Source organism: Phalangium opilio, unplaced genomic scaffold, assembly GCF_054372755.1.
Source record: "Phalangium opilio isolate 3A_F unplaced genomic scaffold, DU_Popi_V2 ptg000082l_1, whole genome shotgun sequence".
NCBI lineage: Eukaryota > Metazoa > Arthropoda > Arachnida > Opiliones > Phalangiidae > Phalangium > Phalangium opilio.
In genome coordinates this window covers 9,459,801-9,478,521 of record NW_028324189.1, presented here as the reverse complement: position 1 = coordinate 9,478,521, position 18,721 = coordinate 9,459,801, and the positions used below count along the sequence as shown (strand labels likewise).

Genomic DNA, 18,721 nt, shown 5'->3' with positions numbered 1-18,721 from the left:
GGGCTGTTTAAGTTTGAGAGTAAGTTATTTTCTCTTCACTATAATATCTAAATCGCTTTTATACTTATGCTTAAAGCTATGAAATGTTTTATTCATGAGATTTCATGATATTTGAGAATTCTCTAAAATATAGAAGAAGAAAAAAACAAGAGATAAATTTGGGTATGCGCGTGTGGATAGCTAAAAGAACATTCTTTCTTCAAGCTTAAAAAAAGAAGTGGAATTCCAAAACTAGTTTTTTTCTTTTTTGGCAGAATTTTCTGTGAATTTTTAAAAATATCTCCATTTTTATTTAATACGGGAATCTTTAATGATATTAGGAATTTTAAACAGCGGGAGGCAATTTTGATGATTTTGATGCCGAATTGACTTGAATTTAATCAATTTTATCTCTAGAATGTATCCGTTCATATAAACAATCTCGCTAACACAAATTTAGTCCATTATTCATGCCATATTTCAATAAATTCTAGTATTAAATGTATTTTGAATACTTTTTAAGGTTTAATGAACCTAATCTTTAGCCTTGTATTTCTAAAGCTTGTCTACGCGAGGGGTTAATCACTGTCAGATTCAATGACGTACTTTTAATGGAATATATTTAGTACAGGTACGCCGAGTGACTGGCCCCTCGCTCGCTTGTCTACTACCATTCCAAAAGCCACCACCACATCTTTCAGGATCAAATGATTTTTTTTATAAATTCCATTTTGACTGGTTAGGCCTAACGTGGGCGTCCCATACCCTTGATGACTGGCATTTAGATATTTCTTCTTTTTCGCGCCAGTTACAAGCTAATCAAAGTTCTCGACTAGTCGTTTATCTTATTTGGGAATGATGTTGATGTCTTTAACGGACTAAATGCGGTTTTTTTCGTCTTCTTTCTAAAGAGGATGTCGGTTAATCGGGAAAGGGGAACCTTCTTGTGTTTATTGGGAAGTTACTTTCAGCGTTAAGGGGATTTTGAGCATTTAAGGATTACGTATTTTACGACTGTTTAACAGAGTTTTCGAGGTGTCAGTAATTGGTATTATTCGTAAGTCTTATATTATTATTAATTATTTGCAGCTGTCCGGTGAACGTTATCTACTTGTCTTTGAAAGTTATGCGGATAAGTAACCAATTAGCTATCGAGTTTTAATTACGAAGTCGATGTTCGAGATGATGTAGGCCAGTTAAGCTCGGTTGAACACGTGTATCTCCGAACACGTAAACTTATCTTTGAATTTATCTGATATTACGTTCAGTTGATCACAAATCTATGCTTACGCTATCATTTACCGCAGTATGTTGATCACGAATCTATCAATCACCGCGAATGATTTAACGTGTGTACCTCCTAATCGATCAGTTGAACATAATATATTCTCTATCACATATTTTAACTCATCAGTTGAATACAAATCTATCTGTTAACTCGATCGGTTGAAAGCTCTCTATTGTCTAATATAGTTGGTACCTCGGTGGATTGAACACGAATCTGTTGTCTAATATAGTTGGTACCTCGGTGGATTGAACACGAATCTGTTGTCTAATATAGTTGGTACCTCGGTGGATTGAACACGAATCTGTTGTCTAATATAGTTGGTACCTCGGTGGATTGAACCCGAATCTGTCCTCAAATATACCAGATACCTCGATCGGTTGAACACGAATCTGTCCTCAAATATACCAGATACCTCGATCGGTTGAACACGAAACTGTCTTAGCTCAAATGTACCCGATACCTCGATCGGTTGAACACGAAACTGTCTTAGCTCAAATGTACCCGATACCTCGATCGGTTGATCACGAAACTGTCTTAGCTCAAATATACCCGATACCTCGATCGGTTGAACACGAAACTGTCTTAGCTCAAATGTACCCGATACCTCGATCGGTTGAACACGAAACCGCCTTAGCTCAAATGTACCCGATACCTCGATCGGTTGAACACGAAACCGCCTTAGCTCAAATGTACCCGATACCTCGATCGGTTGAACACGAAACCGCCTTAGCTCAAATGTACCCGATACCTCGATCGGTTGAACACGAAACCGCCTTAGCTCAAATGTACCCGATACCTCGATCGGTTGAACACGAAACCGCCTTAGCTCAAATGTACCCGATACCTCGATCGGTTGAACACGAAACCGCCTTAGCTCAAATGTACCCGATACCTCGATCGGTTGAACACGAAACTGTCTTAGCTCAAATATACCAGATACCTCGTTCAATTGAACATATCTGTCAACTACCCCAGTTTAACAATATGGCAAACCCAGTAAAGCTTGTCTACTATCCGTGACGTTTGAGTGTGTAAAGAATGAAGACGAAACGATAACTTACCCGTGCGGCGGTTGAGCCAAGGGATGCAATCGCGGTTCCCAAACGTATCGTCCCTCGTGAGTTCTCTGATCCAGGGGTATTGGCGCGTTGACTGCCGCGAAGGCGCTGGGGAATTGTACGGGAAGACCTGCAACGGAGGAGGAAGTTCGATTAACGCGCTGTTCCAGCATGGATCACTCATTCCGATTCCTCGGACACTTCCGGCAAATTATTCGAATCACTTAGCGCGCAACACAAAGTCACCACTAAATCTAACGAAACCACGCTGTCCATAAATGTATGTACGCGTTTAAAAACACTTAGTCCTCCAGACGTTTGACATCGTCACCATCATTTCGTGTTATTTTCACTATATTATTAAATAAGACTTAAGACTCGGCTGGCTGTTCCAGGACTATCCCAATGGTAAACAACCGCCCTCCGATGACATTTACCGCGAGAACTTCGGGTACGACGCAACTATTTTCCCGTACTAGTCATTCCCCGTAACCACAGTTTTCTACCGGCCTTCCTCTCGAACCTCGAGGAACGTTTCTCTCTCCAACGTCAAGCAATCTTCTTTCGGTTCACCCTCCCGGAGTTTTTCCATTCCCCGAAACTTTGAAAAGTTCCCGTCCCAAAAGGAGAGGGGCGAAAAGATATTTTCTTCTCTCTCTTTCTTTCAAAATTGTAAGAACATCTTCGTCTTTTGAAAAAGGGGGGTATTTTCCCTATACAGTGTTCGGATAACTTGGGACGGGTAAGAGAGTTTGGCACACAAAGATCGACTGCCTTCTCGTTCTGACTAATGGATGAGTTGTTGGGTTCAAATCGGCTTTACCTTACCATTCTATGAAGGTTACATTTGGGAAAGGCCCTGGGTTTAGCTAGTTAAATTTAACCCGAAGTCCACCAAGTTGAAGTAAAAATATTGTCTTAGTAATATAACAATCCATTTTGAGACCAACGGCGTAATCGTTGCAGGCTATTCTTTTCACTTTACTGAAGGGATTACGCCTTGCGCTACTGTTTAATAGCTAAATAATCTGAAGGTGATTAGCCCCTCGGAGGAGACACAATACTGAGTCCACTACGTTTGGACTCAGCTGGGTCTGAAATGTATGGCAATTTTGACCAAAGTACAAGGGGCTAACCACTTTCGCCTTTCGTCTAATCTTAGCGCAATTCAACTTTGAGAGAAAAATGGGTTGGACTTGTAATCATAATTGGTTTCATTTGTAAATATTTACACTACTACATTGCATGAACCTCTGGTGTCTTTTGGAGTAACTTAGGGATGGTAACAGCTAGACTATAGGCTTCTGGAAAATTTGAGAAAATAAGGCAAGGGGCTTGAGAGGGGCCACGGGCCCCACCCGTAAAGTAATGCTTAGCGCCGCGAGGCAGAGGCGTCGAACCAAGGGAATAGACATATAAAGCCAGGGTTTGACAGATGCCAGAAACAGCCCAACACAGAAACGAGAGAGAGAGCGAGTCCTAACTCTCCTAGAGTGAAGCGTCAGGCAAGACTCTTAAAACTCCATTCAGCCATCGTTTGCCCATCATGATTGATATAACGAAGCTCCCAACTTTATACCCATAGACTTTTGGGCGTCGAATCGATGGTACTTATTGTCCATCCAAAAAAAAATCCCATTTTCAAAGTGTTTCTACTATCACCGGGACCTTTCTTGGGGGTGGACGTTTGTGACGACGGTGTATCGATAGTGGAGGTTTTTTGGGGTAAAAACCAGTAAAATTGTAGAGTCGAAAAAAGAATTTCCCCAAACCGTCCATAAATAGGCAGATTTCAAGCTAGTTTATGGCCTATCTCTTTTGTTAAAAATTGTTATCAACTGTCCACGATAAAAGCCCATAACACGCAATTAAAGTTTTATGGAAGGTGTTTTTTTTCTATTTTGGTTTAAGAAAAGACAGGTTTTGAGGTGAGGTTTGCACCACAAAATTTCCCACGGAATGAAATTTCAGGAAGATAATATGATAAAGTGTTTGTCATAGGTCAGTTGTGTACGTATGCTCTATGAGGTCACAGAAGCAATCAAAATACCATGTAGAGACCAAATTTGGTCCGTATTGTTTGAAGGCGTATCTTAATTTAAGTCTTCGTTGTCCACATACCCATCAAGAAAAAGTGGTGTTCAACACACCAGGCTCTATATTACAACTGACTTCTGAAAAAGGGTATATTATGGGGCAAAAGTTGTCAAGAAGTGACATCTAGTTTATTAGGGAGAATGTATAAATTCGTCACATTTCTAGCTTTATCTCCAGTCCAAACGTAGGTGCAGAGTTAATCCCCGCCTCTAAATTACAACCAGCATCTCATTGGTTCTTGAAAACTTACGTCAGCGCGACGCGAATGACGAAAATTACGTATTTTCCGACTGAGGAGAGGCGAAATAGCCCGGCCTCAATTTACGTCCTTGTATTTCGAAAGGGGGACTGGGACTATGGCGCGCGAATACTTAGGCAACTTATACCTTCTCCCTAGTAAACTTAATAACACTTCTTGCCAAAACCAAGTAATTCAACTGCACGAAAAGATCATCAGACCATTCGAATTTAGACCCCGGACACTCATTGTTTTTGGGGTTTTTAAGAAAGCACCACTATCCACCAATTTCAGTTATTAAAAAGACCTGTACAATTTCTTGTTCAAACAAGGCTTAGGATCATCATCTACGATTGGATCTACCCCAATCATATTCCCTCGATTATTGTAGCTATAGCAAAGGCCTCGGAAAGAGAAATCACTAGTAAAGTCACCGTCGTAGCTGTCTCGGCGCGAAATAACATAATATCAGGGATAGCGGCACGGTACCCAATGCGTTTTTAATGATAATGATATTGCTCCATGCCTCTGGGAGAACGGTGGCTATTTTTTTATATATCATCCACTATCCAAAAGTGAACAGAAAAAAAAAATAAACGGGAAAATTGAACCTCAAGCTGTTGTAAGAAATACCTTTAATGACTTTCTTTGCTTGTCACGAGCGACAACTTAAGGTGACAGTACTTAACCGAACGTATTCGTAATTGACATTTGGTAAGCGGTTAAGTTGACCCTTATGATGTTCTGAAAGGAATCTTTTCAAAGTAGCCTGGTATTAGTGATTTAACCTAGCTAAGGTTTGGTTCCAAAGTCAAGATGGTAACTAAGGTTGACGGATAAAGTCAACAGGATACGGGCTTGCAATAATTTATGACTTATTTCTCTACTGGCAGGGTACAAGGGTACTATCATGGTATGGGTAACCCCCCGTTTTTTTACCCATCTTTTCCAAGAATTGAATGCGTCGTAGTATGTGCCCATAGTATGTTTAAAATGATATGTTTAAAACTTTTGGTGGATTTTTTTTTTTTTTTCTTTTCGAGCTTTTTACCTCACTTCTTTTTACTTTAAAAAGTAGTAAGCGATCCACCTTCGTCATTATAGGTATGATTAAGGCCTAGCTCGTTCGGGCTAATTCGACACTTAAAATCTAATTAAAGGTGATTAATTATAGAGTATAAAACTAAGTTGTAAACTCGGTGCGAGAGCCTGCCTAATTGTCGCCAAGAAAAGGGGAAATTGCGTTGAAGAAATTTCGTGATTGAATCGTTAACTAATTGGTGTTGATTGTGCAGAACGTTTAGGCCCTTTAGGGTTAAAAGATCGGGATTAGAAGTTTAAAATTAGGCTTAACTAATTGGCCAGGTAATCGCTGTAAAAATAGGCTTAGCTATTTGATACTTAACAACATACTCTTGAGACCTAAACAACTAACAAGACACCAAGAGAAAATGGTCAAATTCAAGGTCAAAAGGTTATCTATCCAGAATTTGACCTTTTATTTGAATGCATGGCTTCAGTTTTGAAAGTAGTCCGCCTTCTCTCTACCTTTATCGCTAGTAAAGACGCCTTCCATGGGCCATGTACGGCTCTCTACCTCGTTTATCTTCCCGCCAAAGAGCTCTTTACTATCTTCTTCTGTTACTGACAAGCAAGCAAGCAAGCTGGTGGATGAAGGCAAGCCAATGCACCAACCAATGTCATGGCCATCACATGCCCCCATACCATCACACACGGTCGTTCCCCTCCTTCTTTCCTCAGCCTTTAACCTTTAAAACCGACCCCTATATTTGGTTGCTATGACTTCCCTTCTTCAATGGCATTATTTCAGAACCCCCCTTTTAAGTGAGTGATGTAACTTAAACTAAAGAAACACGTTTAACTTTATATTGTCCTTAATTTTATTATTTTTTTTTTTTTTTGAGAAATTCTAACATCATAGAAAATATGCGACCCCTTTTCAATGGATTTAATTTATTTTAAATAATAACTCTATCGTGAATATGAATATGAATATGAATTTATATATTTTTCTAAGGCATATACTTTCAAATTATCCACGTATATATTTTTAATTAGTAAATTCCATCACAAGAACGCGGTTATAAAATTATAAACTTAATATTCAAAGATATATTAAATAACTTCATTATTACTTTTGACACAATTCAATAATTCGCTACGGTTTTTTTTTTTTTTCTAAGCAACAAGTTTTAAATAGTTCAGAAATAATAATAATGATGTTTAATAATGACTGGACCTTCTGAAGAAAAGAAAAAATGAGAAAAAACATCGATTTGAATTTTATTCGGTTATTTCGTAATAATCAAAAAATATGGCCTTAAGAAATGATTATTTATTTATTTATTTAATTAATTAAAATATGAAAATTGAATGCGAACTGGCTTTTTAAGTAAGTTGAAAGGCCTCGTTTTGGCTTTGTTCCGAATTCTTACTCAGTGGCATAAGATTGAGAGAGGAGTAGAGAGAGAGAGGAACATTTTTTTTTTCCTAAATCACTCAATTAGAAAAAGACCAAAAGTTCTCCATCTAGAAACAGGTTTTTTTTCTTCTTCTCTTTCTATCTCTCTCTCGTCAAACTTCTTTTTGATTTTTTTCTTGGCGAGATGTAGAGATGTTAGATTTAGAGATCCTGTAATAATGCCCTTATATACCAACAGATGATTTTAAAAGAAAATATATATTCATTAAAGCGAATATAAAACTTAGTAGAAAATTAAGTTATCAAAATTTTATAAAAATTCAGGGCTCGATTTTTAATTTGTTTATTTCGTCTTGTGTTCCTAGGCTCTCCAATAGCAGTGGTGTCTCAACTGCTTTACATGCCCCTGGGCAATGTGGTAGTAAACTGGGTCCCCATATATAAATAAATTTATGAATAATGGGGCCCCATCTATAGACAGTAAGTTTGCGTGGCCCCTGATCCAATGGATACCACGGTCCGTCGGTCCTACACTAAAGAAACTATGAGAATTCAGAACTTAATTTTATTAGGTATCAATATTGCTTGGGAGTGTGTCTTTAATTGATAATATAATTGGTTAATTAGGATTATTTAAAATTTTGAACTTAAATATGACTTTTGTTTTTGGAAACGTTAATTTTATAGTATTCAGCTTTAGAACATAATATACCTATTTAAACTCAATTTCAAATTTACATCCGTTATTTGATCAATAACAAAAGTGGTTACATTACCACGCACCCGACACAGATGGTTAATTAATTCCGGATGGGTCTCAACTGCAATGGTTTAAAAGAAGTGACCCCTCCCAAAATTATTCATCTCGATGTAGTTAGTAGTTATAAAAGAATCAAGCACAGATGTTGAAACGAAAAAGGGCCTGTTTTTAATTTAAATTTATTCCGTTCATAACTAGGTTGTTTATTTGAATACAGTCCTATATTCTCCCCACTCTTGTAAGTGTTATCTTGATTTCCGGTTGGAACGTTAATATTGCAATCGGAGATAATTTAGCAAAGGGAATAGAAGTTTACGCTTTGTTATTTACCTGTATTCTTAAATAATTAGGAAATAGCTCTGAATGATTATAAAAATTATATTGGATCGGAATTCACCAGTAAATTAAAAAAAAAAAATCTGACCAATCGTGCTAACAAAATTTCCATTTCACGCGCATTTTAGCGCGAGATGTGATGAACACCTAACACCAGACCAAGAAGTGATATCTAGTTTACTGGAGAGAAGAATAAGATGCCTAGGTATTCGCGTGCCATAGTCCCAGTCCCCCTTTCAAAATACAAGGGGGACGTAAAAGGAGGCCGGGCTATTTCGCCTCTCCGGAAAATACGTAAGTTTCGTCATTCGCGTCGCGCTGACGTGAGTTTTCAAGAACCAATGAGATGCTGGTTGGAATTTAAAGGCGGGGATTAACTCCGGGCCTATTTTTGGACTGGAGATAAAGCTAGAAATGTGGCGAATTTATACCTTCTCCCTAGTAAACTAGATATCACTTCTTGGCCAGACCTAAAGCGTACCACTAACTTTCCATTCCTCTGGATTTATTTTCTCTGTTGGCCCTAACCACCACCCTTCGTTCCTTCAAATTATTACAACTGAATTATTGAATTGGGGTATTTATTTATTTGGTATCTTTTCGCGCCCCGTTTTTTTTATACGCTCTTCCTGTCATTACAACACCCTGGTCCCAGGAAATAAGATGCAATCATCAATAATGGCGTCAATGATATATATGAAAACACCAGCCCTCTCGGTTATTACATGGGCTGCGTTGTTTCCCTTAAAATTGTTTAATGAATAATTTAACGTAATCATGTTTTCGCGTTTTATCTTTTTTCTTTTACGATTATGAATCCGTGTCGCACGACGTATTTCCCATTTCCCCCGTCCCCCTGACACTTCCGGTTCTAGTTATGATAATTAAACCCGGTTGGTTTGCAGACAATCCAACAATGTTTCGAGTTAAAACTTTCGCCGGAAGACACGCTACTATCCCTTTAAATGTAGAAGTATATTAACATCGAAGTTAAAAAACATTACCCAGAGTTATTCCATCATTTCCTTGGAATGACTGCGCGACAATGACAAAGACTATAAGTTGATTCTATAGGGAGCTAACAACAGGCTAGGGGGAAGAGATAGTCTGACGTCACTCAGCCTCTCTCTGGTTGGAATTTTTGCGCGTAGAATACTGTTTCCAACCGTTAGGGGCCCGGGGGATGAAACTCCAGTAAGAGATAGAAGGGTGTGACGTTTCAGGGTCAGAACTGTTAGCTCCCTATAGTTTGAAGCTTGTCTACATATCCCAAGAGGTCGGGTCTTTGGGGCGCATGCGTTGACCTAAACCCGCGGCCGGTTTCTTCGTTTCCTTGGGTAACATTAGACCCTTGTTTATTCGGAAACACGGTGCCGACACTTTCCCCAACCGCGTTCCTCAAAAGTCATCGGAAAGAAAGAGACACGCTAGACGTAAACACATAGACGTTGCGGAATCTCTGAACCCTACATGGACATGGTACGTCTCAAAAAAAAGAAAAAAAATTCTCGTTCCGTTTCACCTCAAAAAAAAGGAACCAAATCTTTGACGCGAATATCCCTTGGTTACTCTGTTGTCTGGGGGTCAATTTAGCCAGTCTAAAGGCCTTTTCAGACGATACAACTCTCGACTCAACCAAGAAGTGATATCTAGTTTATTAGGGAGAAGGTATATCTTCGCCACATTTCTAGCTTTATCTTCAGTCCAAACGTAGGTCCGGAGTTAATCCCCGCCTTTAAATTACAACCAGCATCTCATAGGTTCTTGAAAACTCACGTAGGCGCGACGCGAATGACGAAAATTACGTATTTTGCGACTGAGGAGAGTCGAAATAGCCCGGCCTCTATTTACGTCCCCCATTGTATTTTGTAAGGGGGACTGGGACTATGGCGCGCGAATGCTTAGTCATCTTATACGTTCTCCCTAATAAACTAGATATCACTTCTTGACTCAACTATAGATGGTTCACAAAGTAAATTGAGTAATCAAAAATTGGTAAGTGCAAGATCAACTTATAATTTGGTGATTCAATTTGTCCAACTTCTGTTGAAACGTACTATCAACTCATGTTGACTCATCTTAACGAGTCAAAACGTTGTATTTGTCTGAAAAGGCCTTAACAGTCTTCTTTAGAGGGTGGATAATATATTCTTTAAGTCGCCTAATCGCAACAGTAATCGGAATAAGAAAATGGGTACCCCTTGGGATCTTTTCCATATGGTTCTATATAGTATATAGTCGCATATGGCTAGCTGATATAACTACCGTGGGGCCCCCATATAGTTAAGTAAGTACGTGGTTCTGGGAAAAGAAATGATCTTGCATAACTATACGAACGTTTTGTTTTAAACCGTTATGGGACTAAGTGCGATTGACGTGTACGCGATTGTAATCGCGTTTCCTTCTGCGAAAAGTTTCCCCTCAGGGTTGCAGGGTGGAATTACAATTAGTGACTTGCTGCTTCAAAGGTGCTTGGTTTTGCATGGCAGTCATGAGAAAAATGATTCTTGACAAAGTAATTCCTAAAATGCTCCTAGCTTTGTCGTGTAAAATGCCGTGTTGCTATTTTGCTTAATTACTCGAGCCCTGATTGTCGAAGGCTGTACAAACTAAATAGGAAGATGGACTGCAAAATTAACCGAGTGTAGACATCATGCAATTCTCGCTTGTCGTTCTGCTAGAACTAGCTCGAGCTGTAAGTCTCCAGCATTACGAAGTATAGGTATTGACATACTTATGGAACATATACATATCTTATAAACTTATGGTTTAATCTTAAATGGAATTCAGTAAACCCCATACATACTCCTTAGAACCATTCCCCCCTCTCTTTTACAGGTGTATCCGATTTGATTTCATCTCAAAATCGTAATCTTCTCAAGCGTATTGTAGATTTATTTCACCCCCATGAAAATGCCAAGGCTTAGCAAGGATTTCTATCCGAAAATCTATCCAAGATCGTGGTCCCTCGGCCGGGTCTCTCGCTCTATCTCTTTGTCAGATGCATTTATACTTATAATTCCTTGTCGTTTTTCAAGAATAAACGGAGACCGACCGCTTTCGGGATATGGTATGGGTGATGGGTGATTATCCCTTTTCGGAGGACAAAGACTCGCGAAGAATGTATTATACGACAGGGCCAACCTGAAGGCACTACTCTATTCCGCCTGGATGCCCCAAATATTCCAATTGGATTCTTTGAGTCCCAGAATACCTTTCAAGGGAAATGGTCCAAGGGTTAGGGTAAATTTAGGCCTTGGTTAAGGAACCGTTTCTCTCGCTCACGTTGTCAACTGCGTATGAAGCTGGCTGGTAATGGAGGACTTATAGGGGGACCTATTTTCGCATAATAGGTTTTTGACAAAAGAGAGAGGGAGATATGAATTGTTAAAAGTATTTTGTTGGATGCACGCATTGCGGTACCCTTTTAGGACTTCTTCTTCAAGTAAAGTACTGAACTGATTCTGATCTCAAAATTTTCTTCTTTCCCTGACAGAATGTACCCTGATATTTGTAATTTATAACCCCTTAAAGAGATATTGATTTGAAACGTTATTTTGTTCCAACAGGGTTTAAAATGTAAGGAACTAGAAAACTTTTGACTGGTTTTGACGTACGTGGTTTGTTAGATTTCGTAGCCTTTAAAGGACCTAACCCTTTTACTTTTTGTCAAAAAAAAAAAATACTTGACATGAATTTTTCTATGATAATTTATCTATGGACCACTTGGACCATATGGAAAGTGGTCCTATTAACAGTTGATATTGTATCTAATATCTCAAGATATGTATCTTGGTAAAGCTGACATACAGCTTGAGTAAAATTTGCTCCAAATATATAATTTTTTTTTAAGATAAGCACTTTTTTAAATAAGTGGATTTAAAAAAAAATAGTTAGACACGCCTTTTAAATCTTGTATGTACATTTTCCCTTGACTTAAGATGTCTTCCATCTCAATCCTTAAGTTCCATGGACATTACACTTCCGTTTTAACATAAAATACATCCTAATCATTTCAGTATTAAGTTCGTATGACGGGTTTTTAAAAACCCCAAATCAAAATATTAAGAACCTGTCAACTGTAAAATGTTTAAACTAAAATCTTTGGGTTTTTTATTTATTTTTTAATATTTCATATTTTGTTAAGGATCGGCCCTACCTTTAAGTAAACGAATTTAAACTTAAGGTTTTTTTAAAGGTGTACTTAAATGGTACCAATATTTTATTACCTACCATTAAGAGGGTCAAAAACCTATATAGGTATATCCTTATAATTTTAATTCAAACGAAGGTTTTTATTTAGTATATAATATTTGAAAAAGTGATTTAAGTACCACTTTAGGTTGGATATTAGGTTTAGTTAAAGAAAACTTACCGAAATGTGGATCCATTGGAGGGAAAAATGGCTTCCTTCGATGGCATTGGGCGGTTGAACTTTTTAGATTCAACTATGTACTACCAAGGCCTCTATAAAGTCATATCCCAGCGGGTGGATTCGAACCGGGCTCTCTCTTTCCTTCGATGTACAATATATGCATTTCCCACTGTACTACCTGAAATTTGAAATTTAAAGGTACTATAATAAGTTAAAGTTTTTAGACAGGTATGTATATATATATATTTTTTTAAATATTTTTAGAGGCTAGTTCGCATGTATCTCCTATTTTGACTTGTTGTTATTATTATGTTTATAAATTCTGGGACAAAATTAATTTGATATTATGACCTAATTAAAACGCTCCTTAAATGGATTAAAAAATATTGGAAGCTTGGTCGTATAGCTTTTGAGTGGCTTGGTAAATACGCTTAAATGTTAACTCTGCATGATGATAAAAAAACCAAACCGTACAAAAAATATTTTTAGAGGTTTGTTCGCATATACCTCCGATTTCACCTATTTTATTACGTTACTGGGATTAAATTAAGTTGAAATTATGAACTAATTAAGACACTCCTTAAATGGATTAAAATGTTGGAAGCTTTGTTGTAGCCTTTGAGTTGCTTGGTAAGCGCTTAAATGTTAACTCTGCATGATGATAAAAAAAAACCAAGCCGTACAAAATGGTTTTTTAAATTTCTTAATTTAAATTACTTTAAGCAAGTTTTATATAATGTCATGAATTTTTATTTTTTTTTTTTATTAATTTTCAGTTTCATCAAAAAATACACGAAGAAATGAGGTTGGAAAACACAACCGCCCTCGTTAGAGCCACGAAATTAACCACACCTGAACTTAAATTAAGTTCACAGGTAAGTAATTATTTTGTTTTACGTCCATTTGAAACAGCAGCAATTGCTTGAAACGTTATTATACCTCCTCTGTGACCTTGGGGTCAAACCCTTTACCGTCTGCATACAGTATCCTAGATTACAAAAACACCTCAATAGGAGGGAGTGTGTCAATATCCCTTCAAAACCACAGAACACATAAATAAAACCGCAAAGCGTATATAATAACCTAGACATATCGCGTGTGTTTAATCCCATAATTTTAATCTTAATTAGAGAAATATACATTCACCTTCAAATAAACCTAAGCCTAACGAAATACGAAAATGGAAAAGAAAAAAATTAATATTTTTTTTTCTCTACACCAAAATATACTGTATGAATGACAGGCACTCTACGTTACATAGACGTGATGCCGTATATTTGGTTGCCAGCTTAGGCTTCGCTTCTCTACCTGTCAAAGGCATTAATCCTATCTTATGACTAGCTTTTTTACCCGCCAAAATTTACGATTTTTCCCGCCAACTTGGAAATTTATACGGTAATGGCAACCGGTATTAAATCACCCTTGACACTTATTGCGTCTGCCATTAGTCCGTTGAAATTGGCGCCCATTCCATGGTGCTGCTTATAAGAATACCCTAAGGGTGGATTTTTAAAAAAAAAAACTTACGATATAAGCATTACCAATTTATGCATACGAAAGTTTTTTTGGGGTCTACCGCCATCAGATAATCCGGCTTAAACTCATAAACAATATCGTAAAAACAGACACTAATGTTATGGAGAAAATCATCCTATCTCAAGAATTTTGGATAATTTTTTTTTTTTGCTGTTTTAAATATGTGGCCTGCAGAGCTTTAGATTAAAAATAATGGGTAAGAAGCTATAATGGTCGCTGATGAGCCAAGCCAAGATGGCAGGCATATCATGGTTCTTACCAATATGGAAAACAGTGGAGATCATAAATCTTGCTACTTTAGATTTTAAAGTATAATTTAAAACGACACACGTTTTTTGGAAATTTCTTATACACCCTGAAAGTGTAAAGATTGACAGAAAATTGGTTATTTTATTTTTATTATGTAATCCAATTTCACGTGCGGTTGGACGCACGAGATTATGGCAAATTCACTTCACGTTGAATTGTCACGTGAGCTAGCTACCTTCGTTACGTAAGGGAGATGTAATGTAACCATAAAAATAAACCGGCTATGGGATTGGATGGATACAGTTACGAAAGATGAAGACCTAGCGCTTTTAATTGGGTATATAAGGCGAATTACTTGGTAGAGGGTGCGTTTGGGAGCTTAAGGGGTCGAACTATATGTTACAATGGCGCTAGTGCTGATTCTCGGCGATGACCGATTTCCACAGTTTTTTCTTTAAATGAAGACAAAGTCCTATTTAAAAAACCTTTCTGTGATCTGATAATTTGAGGTCAAAGTTGACCAGCTCGTACAATATCTATTGCTTGTACGGGTGCATGTACGACAAGTTATTGAGCATCGACACTAAATCCCTTCAAAATAATCAATTTCATGATAATGTGATCTCGGAAAATGGAATTGTTCTTGGAAAAAGCGTAGATATGTAATTTTTTTTCAATTAACTTTGATGGAATAGATCGATTAACGGTAAAATCAGGTGATTGAATTAAATCGTGATTAAGGATTAAGTAGAAATAATTAAAGAAAAATTGCAATATCTGAAACGTGCAGTCAGCTGGTAAGGTTATTTTCACCGGCCTTAGCAAACAACACCAACAGAAGCGGCTTAAATAATGCATGAACCGAGGCTGCTGAAATCGCTTCGAACTATTAAGTCTGTTTCAAAACTAGTTGTGCAAACGAGTTGTCAACCAACTCCTGTGCAAGTGTGAACATAGCATGAGATGGACGGACTTCCCTATATCCCCAGCCGTGAACCCAAATACGATGATGATGATGTAATCAAATATTACTGACATCATTCCACTGACAAGAAGTTATACTCCCCTGATTACTAAACAGAAGCGTCCCTTTCTTACTAAGTTCGTGGATAAACATCAAAAATGCCAGTTTCTGTTCGTTATACGGGAAATGGTTTCAGTTACGAGAAAATGTTTTTATTTCCATCACGCTGCTAACATCCCTCTATGAGAATCACTTCCCATCTTTCTTCGACAGAGCGAGATTTACTGAAAGAATTGCATTATTTCAGCAAAACTAGGCGAATGAAGTGAATGAATCCAAATACATTTTTGGCTGCTTCCTCCTTGAAGATGGAAATCAAATAAGAGTCAAAGTTACTGCAGTTAGAACCAAGAAAAAAAGCGCTTCCCGTAAAGTCCCGTTATGACTATATCTTCATTTTTGATCTCTTATATAAGTTGGTTTGTGCGAGGCTTAGCGTGATATTTTTTTTCTTCCTTCATGGGTATGTCTCATTGAGGAGAAGTCCTCGTGTATCTCAATCTCATTCGTCCTTCTTAGTTAAGAATGCCAGTCCTTGTAGATGAAGAAACATTCTTGACAATCCAACGTTTCTGTGATTTACCGGAACCGAATCTATGTTATGTAACGTGTAACTCACAAAGCTATAACTTCTAGCTAAGACGATGCGTTTTTAAGCCTTGGCGATCGAAACCATCATCTTGGTATTTTAAAAAGATAAGATTTAGAAATATTATCTGGTATTGGTTGCTGTTTCGAAGTTTGGGATTTAGGCTTAGGTTACGCCTTATTGATCCTATTATACGATTGGACCAATAATGAAGTCCGGAGTTTTGGTGTAGTTTTAGTAGATCTTGATTGATTATTTTATCGACTCAAAAGGCCCGGAATGTTTCATAGTATTGGTTTAAGTTTCTAGGGGTTGTTTGTTTTCTTCGCACTGAATGTTGTTTGTATTTGTTTACCTTAGAGCCAATGTTTACAATGAGTTCTTTAGTAGTTTCGTTTTTGGCTTGTTTTATCGGCTCACTTTATCCAAGAAGTGATATCTAGTTTATTAGGGAGAACTACCGGAGAAGGTATAAGTTCGCCACATTTCCAGCTTTATCTCCAGTCCCAAACGTAGGTCCGGAGTTCATACCCATCTCTAAATTACAAACAGCATCTCATTGGTTCTTGAAAACTCACGTTAGCGCGACGCGAATGACGAAAATGACGTATTTTCCGACTGAGGAGAGGCGAAATAGCCCGACGGCCTCCTTTTACGTCCCCCCTTGTATTTTGAAAGGGGGACTGAGACTATGGCGCGCGAATACTTAGGTATCGTATACCTTCTCCCTAATAAACTAGATATCACTTCTTGCTTTAGCCAAACCGATTTGCAATAGTTACTTCACGTAGAACCATTTTGATGAAACTCTCTCCCAAAATGAACCATAATCGTATGCCCAAGATTGAAATGTTTAGAATATCATTTTAAAATAAAAACTTCTTCATTCGTTTGGAAGACAATTAGGCTTACGAACAACGTTGATGGAATGATCCTAAAATTGAGCTAGAATTTTAACTCAAAGGGTTGTTTTTCTTGACTTGGTTTATATCGGCTCGTATCGACAATGAAAAGACTTTCTTATAACAGAAAACGTCCAAAGAACTCGAAACCATCAATTTAAGGTAGCTCTACGTTTTATTATTCATCTACGTGATAAAACTGCGTGGCATCGCAGGCGTTCAACCGTGAAATCAAAGAGATTTCTAACTTTTTTTTACTTGTACATTCATTCCCAAGAAAAGGGTTCGTTCTGTTGGTCCCTGCTTTTAAATCGAGGGTCCATGTTACATTGCAAACCATATATTATTATTTTTCTATCTCTCCCTCTCTCTCTTGAACTTCACAACAATACACAACAGAGTTCCAAAGCCTGAAATTTTTTTGTATCCCCGAAAACCGATTTCGATCGAGCAATTTTCACGGATTTCCAAAGCGTTAACTTGGCTCTATTTCCACGCTGTCTAGAGTCATTGTTAAACGTTACAATGATAAGCCTAGTTTTTTTTATTTCTTTTGCGGTCATCATACTGCCATAGGTTTTTATCATGAATATAAACTTCCCATGAATAATAATTTTGCGTTACTTATAATGGTTTTCCCGTAATATTTTTAATTGAGTCAATTATCACGAGACTCGTTAAGTTCTAATTAAAAATAGAACAAACATCTAAACTAACAAATAAACGTTTCTCATGTAGCCCAGTGGTCCTATAATTCCTAAAAGGCCTGTATTTTTCCTATATAATCCGATAACAACCAATAACTTTGTTAAAATCCTCTTTTCAAAGAAAATTCAATTTGTTATTTTTTGAGATTTTTCTGCATCGTATTATATATTAGCATTTTCCAATCCTATAACTCCACATTTTTCTCCTATAAAATCCTATAATTCTGTATTTATAATATTAGCTTCCGAAAATATTTTCGAAACAAACATTGAATATTCATGGTTGTATATAATAAACCACATTCTGTTTTACCGCGTACATACACACATATATTTCTTTGGGGATCAGATTGAGGCGATAGGAGCTCTTTTAACACCATTATCAAAGGACCCTATTGTACTTTATGGATTTTCTACGGGACATGGATATACCAATAACTGTATGGGTGCTAACCGCTCGTTTGGCGTACGCCTCAGTGACTTTTAGCCCAAGATTGGTATTGTGCGAAATAGCCTACACTGTAACAAGCCGCCAGTTAGACCTCCAGCTATTATGTTTAACTAATCGTTTGGGATTTAAGGTTTTTTATATATATGCCCCTCCAGGTGTAACTATACCGTCATATTTTTATTTATTCATATATATATAAATATGTTTATTAAGGACGCTTTTGTTTACAGAAATATGTTATGTTTTTATATGTATATTTTCCTACTTCTTTTAGGGTTTAAGATGGTTTAGGGATAATACACTAAATATAGTCTATTCAAAAGAGGCCCCATATCGTCACTGACTAAATTTAGAATTACCAGTTCTAAGGGGGGACACAGCTTTGTCTTGTGTGTGTGTTTTTGAGATATTTTGACTTGTACCATACGGATGGGTGGGTCCTTTTAGTATTTAGGGCAGTATGCGCTTTGAATCACGTAAATATACATGGGTTTTGAATCTCTTATAGAAAAAGTCGTGTCGTTTTAGTCTAGAACTCTGGTTTAATTTCTTTACTGATATGGTTAATTGTCTTAGTTCTAGCAAAATTATATAGATTTAAAAACGAAAAGTATACTTCATTAATAATTCCCTGCCTTTGGCTGTAGACGTCATGTAAACTGAGAAACAACCGCCTACAGGAACTAACC

The 18,721-nt window shown here is 37.3% G+C and overlaps 1 protein-coding gene across 4 annotated transcripts in view; it reads right to left on the bottom strand.

The window, feature by feature from the left end:
- Positions 1-18,721, bottom strand: part of LOC149651470 (uncharacterized) — a 61,745-nt gene that overhangs the window by 8,047 nt on the left and 34,977 nt on the right. For 2 of the 4 annotated variants that reach the window (XM_089848401.1, XM_089848399.1), the window contains exon 1: positions 2,329-2,941. In XM_089848401.1, the coding sequence (XP_089704527.1) occupies positions 2,329-2,498 (170 nt within the window). In that variant the 5' untranslated portion in view covers positions 2,499-2,941. Of the gene's footprint in view, positions 1-2,328; positions 2,942-12,574; positions 12,753-18,721 lie in introns of those variants that run through there. The other 2 variants (XM_089848400.1, XM_089848398.1) reach the window with 2 other exon arrangements.